The following is a 4,884-nucleotide window of genomic DNA, read 5'->3' on the forward strand; positions in this document are numbered from 1 at the left end:
CACATTAGGAAACTCAGGTGTTTTAAGTTCGTTTAAACCTGTAACAGGTCTGTGAGTTTCTTGTAATAAAACAACATCTGCCTGTAGTTTTTTAAGCTGGTTAAATATCTTTAACCTCTTTCCTCTGGTGCCAGCCCCATTTACATTCCATGTGACAAACCTCAGCATGCCCATAATTGTGTGTGTATGTCTAATGATGTAAGCTGGGTGTTCCGTTTAGACGGGTGGAGAAAATGTGGAAACATCACTTGTTTGTAAATAGAAAGAGAAAAAAGTGTGGTGATAGGCTCCATAAGTCTGACTATGTGTGTGACTATTCACTAATATGAACAAGCGTGGCTTGCGTATGTGTCCTGTAAGTCTGTGCTTGCTGTGAGGCTGTTGTAAATGTGCTGCCGTTGAGCGTGTGTGTTTGCGTGATCGTGGTGCGAATATATGGAGAAATAGAGGGTGTTGTTTGTAGGTGAGTGGGGAAGTAGGTGATCACAGCAGTGAAAGACAAGAGAAAGAAAGAAACCACATAAAGTGTGAGCGACAACAAAAAAAAAGAAAAGAAACGGAAACATTCCAATTAAAGTAATGACGGAGGGTGACGGTGTTATATCTGCTATGACATCATACTGATATTACTAGGTTCAACCCATGTTAAAGGAGAAAGTGTGAATGAATAAGAAAAGAGTGTAGCGGGTTCTTATCTGGAGTGCAGTCAATATAACCACGGTGTGGTGCCGGGGTCGCGGTAGAGCTGTCCGTCCACGTAGAGCCGGTCCACGGCGATGACAGCGCGGGAGCCTTTCTGCATGAAGCTACGTCGGACTGGGAACAGGACCTTGCGTCGTTCCAGGATCTCTTTGGGGAACTGGTCGTTCACGCTGAAGTCCGTTCCTTTCAGTTCCCTGCCGCGACTCTTCACCTGTTCCTTCTGTTTAAATTGACCAAATTTGGCCACAATAGGACGTGGTCTCCCGGTCCGCGACCTCACGCCCCCCAAGCGATGCACTCTGTCGAAGGCGATGTTCTTTACGGTGTCCTCCGGCAGCTTCAGGTGGATTTTAATGAAGCTTTTCACCGTTGCCTCCGCGTCCTCTCCGGTAGATTCTGGAATACCAGAAAAAAACAAGATTGTCTCTCATGCTACGGGCTTGTAGATCGATAACGGACTCTTTTATTTTTTTATTTTCAGTGTTTAGCTGGGTCACGTTATCGGCGAGAGATTTGACCGACTCCCGTAGCGTGGCATTTTCAGCGGCAAGCGTTTCCACCTGCTGCTGGCTGAATTCCAGGGATTCTCTCAGAGATTTAAATTCCCGGTGTAGAATCTCCACCAGGGACAGCCTCGCATCGAAACTGGACAATCGCTTGTCGATTGACTCCAGGATATCTGCGATGTCTTTGCCGGCAGGCGATGTTGTGCCGGGGGAGTCTGCCGGACGACATCTCTTCGATGACGGCGTCTCGGTTTTGGCCGGGGAAGATGCACTCTGGGCCTTCTTCATTACTAAATCTTGGAAGCAGCGTTCGATGTATTCTTGGAGAGCGTCTAAACTCTCCCCGTTGTCCTCCAGGGTGTTAGAGATGATAAGACAGATGTTGTTAGTTATATGACAGTTGGTTAGTTTATTTGGCAGTACTGAAGCTTAAGGAAACTTTGTTAAACTCTACGCTACCATTCGCTTTGTTTTTTCCGCCAAATCTCCGGCGTCTGACGTCACCTACAACATGGGTCGCTTACCTTACCCGTCGTTTACCTTACCCGTCACTTCCCCCTAAGCCTGCTTTAAATTTCTCAATAACTTTATCCCTGACCTGTCTGGTGTCTAAATCCAATCGAAAATCTGTGGCAAGGTCTGAAAACTGCTGTTCACAAACGCTGTCCATCTAATCTGACTGAGCTGGAGCTGTTTCAAAGAAGAATGGGCAAAGATTTCAGTCTGTAGATGTGCAAAGCTGGTAGAGACAGACCCTAAAAGACTGGCAGCTGGAACTGCAGCAAAAGGTGGTTCTACAAAGTATTGACTCAGGGGGCTGAATAATTACGCACACCCCACTTTTCAGTTATTTATTTGTAAAAATGTTTGGAATCATGTATGATTTTTGTTCCACTTCTCACGTGTGCACCACTTTGTGTTGGTCTTTCACGTGGAATTCCAATAAAATTGATTCATGTTTGTGGCTGTAATGTGACAAAATGTGGAAAAGTTCAAGGGGGCCCAATACTTTTGCAAGCTACTGTATAGCTCAGACTTTACTCTTCACAAGGAAATCTGATAAATGGCATACAGAGAATAGACTCCTCCTCCTTTAGCTTCTAAAATAGATGTACTTTCCATGAGCAGGAACAAAAGATGAACACTAGATTTCGCAAACAACCACTATTGCATCAGCAGTGATTAATCACCTCCTTTGGTTCAGAATAAAGTACATTCACATCCTCACTTAAAGCTCGTCTGAGTTTGTGTTTGTCTGAGAGAAGTCACCATTTTGCACATTTCTGTCACTGGGAAATCCTTCACAAAGAGAAAATGAAAGATTAAATTATTGGAGAGACACAGTAACAAAGCCAAATGTCAACAAACACTAGCAAAACTGTTAGATAAAAAGCTGAAGCAAGAGCAACAGAGTCACTCTGGTTTAACCAGTAATGCAGTTCACGTGGCGTTACGAAACTCACTGTGAGACGTTCCACGACGGTACCAAATCATCAAAAATCCAAGCGCCAACACTACAGGGACCCCTTTAAATAATATCCTGAAAAGGGGGTCCAGGCTGGTTAATGAATATAGATAATTCCCTGGAAAAAGAAAAAAAAATACAATAATTGATATTATGAAATGTTCCACAGTTGTGTGTATCAGGACTATTACCGTCTTTGCATTTAATGTCACAGCACATTTATTGTAGAAGTACCAGGCAACCCCTAAGATTAATCTTTGCTGAAATAACAATTTAAAATGAATGATTACCAGATGGGCATGTGACATTGACTTGACATGTAGGCTCTGAGAGGAAGTTGTTGAAGTTATTCAGTTATGTAAATGATAATAAATCAAGTAAAATAAAAGTTTGTTGTGATTTCATATCAACTGTGTTTGAGTTAATGCCATCAGTCTGCTGTAGAAAGTTGTCAGTTCCCGTTTCACTTCTGGAGTTTATTTCTTTGACACTACAGAGCTGGTTTGTTATATTTATGTAGGCTATAGTGAGTGTAACAAACTAAATAACTAACTACTAGTTAAAACTAGTTGTTTTCACCCAGTTCTTGTGTAATGTTTAGCTTAGTACATTCCTCCCTGTGAAATATTAACAATCAGCATATTTCACAACTGTACATTTAAAACAATCCATCTGGCAACGCCACATTTTTCATTTACCATCCACACAATCACTAATGTTTGTGTTTGTTACTCTTGTTTCACTTTCTGATAAATCTCCAGTACATCTGCACAGTTGTTTGGGTGCTTCATGTTTTCCATCTGTTGTTCTTTTACACTTCTTGTGATAACTGCCTAAATACTTCTATATTCAAATTATAATCCCTTCCATCGTGACAATTGCTACATGGAATTTAGCAACATGTTCTGGTTTGGGCATGAAACTAAGATATGTTTGCACAACCACTCCTCATTAGAGATTTGAGCCTCAATTTGTTTGCATTTCTTCAGATTAAATAAAGAAAGTAGGGCTACAGCATTCATCGAGTATTTCGAAGAATTCGATAATAAAAAAAAATTATCGCCACAAATTCTTTGCTTCGATGATGTAGCGCGCCACTGTCACCATGGAAACCCACATTTGCGACTTAAACCAGACCTGCAATAGAAACGTATTTAGTAGCAGGGTTTGAATAGAAAGCCTGACCACATTAAGCCCACACAGCCTCCAGCTTTAAATAGAAACCCTGGTAACACTGATATAACACTGATAATAGCAGCAGTGATGATGACCGCAAAGAGCAAAGGCGCGAAGCTGTTACCGAGACGAGGGCTGTGGAGACCGCATGCTTGAAGTACGGTGCGTACTATAAGTACGAGAAGTGGGGAAGTGAGAGGCTTGTGAAATGGGACGGTCTAGCCTTCGTCACGCTGCCCAGGTTGCCTAGCAACCATGATACTAACCGCGAGAAACGTTTCATACAGCATCATTTGACAGAAATGATGATGAAATAACAATTTAAAATGAATGATTACCAGATGGGCATGTGACATTGACTTGACATGTAGGCTCTGAGAAGAAGTTGCTTTCAGTCTCGAGTCTACTGTGAAAATAGTGGATGCCAGTTTCTTCATCCAGGCTGTATGTGGTAGAGATGTTAGTCGTGGTTGAATTTGACAGACACGTTCCATTGTTCAAAGTCCACTGAATGTTAGGCTCTTTGTAGCTGTCAAGCTTTACAACACATTGGTAAACGTCTCCACCATTTGGAAGAGTGTTCTTGTGCTGAGAAATATGTGTCCCTGGTGAGAGATGATTTTTGTTAAAATTATGAAATTACATGAGTATTAAAAGATTGTTGGTATCCACGATGGATGACTTACCCAAAACCACAAGATTCACATAAAAAACACTGTATAGTGGAGACTTAAAACGACAACTGTATTTTCCCTGGTCTTCTTTTGTGATGTTTTTTAATAGAACAGAACAATTACTGCTGTCCTTACGAAAAAATGTTTCATATCGGTGGGACAGGTTTCCTTTAAAATCTAAGGTCCCATCATTATAGCTGAAGATCAATTTTGCCTTCACCCCTCTCTCCTCATCTTCGTCCACTTGCCACTTGAAGTCCCTGTTCAAATCTCTATTAGGGCAGTCACATGGCAGGAGCACATCGTCTTTCTCAAAGCCTTTAACAGTGATGCCTTCACCTGCAACAGAAAAGATGACCAA

The 4,884-nt window shown here is 41.8% G+C and overlaps 1 protein-coding gene across 1 annotated transcript; it reads right to left on the minus strand.

Moving 5' to 3' along the window:
- Positions 1-2,120: 2,120 nt before the first annotated feature.
- Positions 2,121-4,884, minus strand: LOC146500516 (uncharacterized; the record flags this gene model as incomplete). The annotated part of the gene is made up of 4 exons (XM_085134563.1): positions 2,121-2,507; positions 2,672-2,791; positions 4,188-4,454; positions 4,536-4,884. Coding segments are annotated over 4 exons (807 nt in total), but the record flags the coding sequence as incomplete, so codon positions are not given.

The sequence above is a fragment of the Neolamprologus multifasciatus genome, chromosome 16 (assembly GCF_963576455.1).
Source record: "Neolamprologus multifasciatus chromosome 16, fNeoMul1.2, whole genome shotgun sequence".
NCBI lineage: Eukaryota > Metazoa > Chordata > Actinopteri > Cichliformes > Cichlidae > Neolamprologus > Neolamprologus multifasciatus.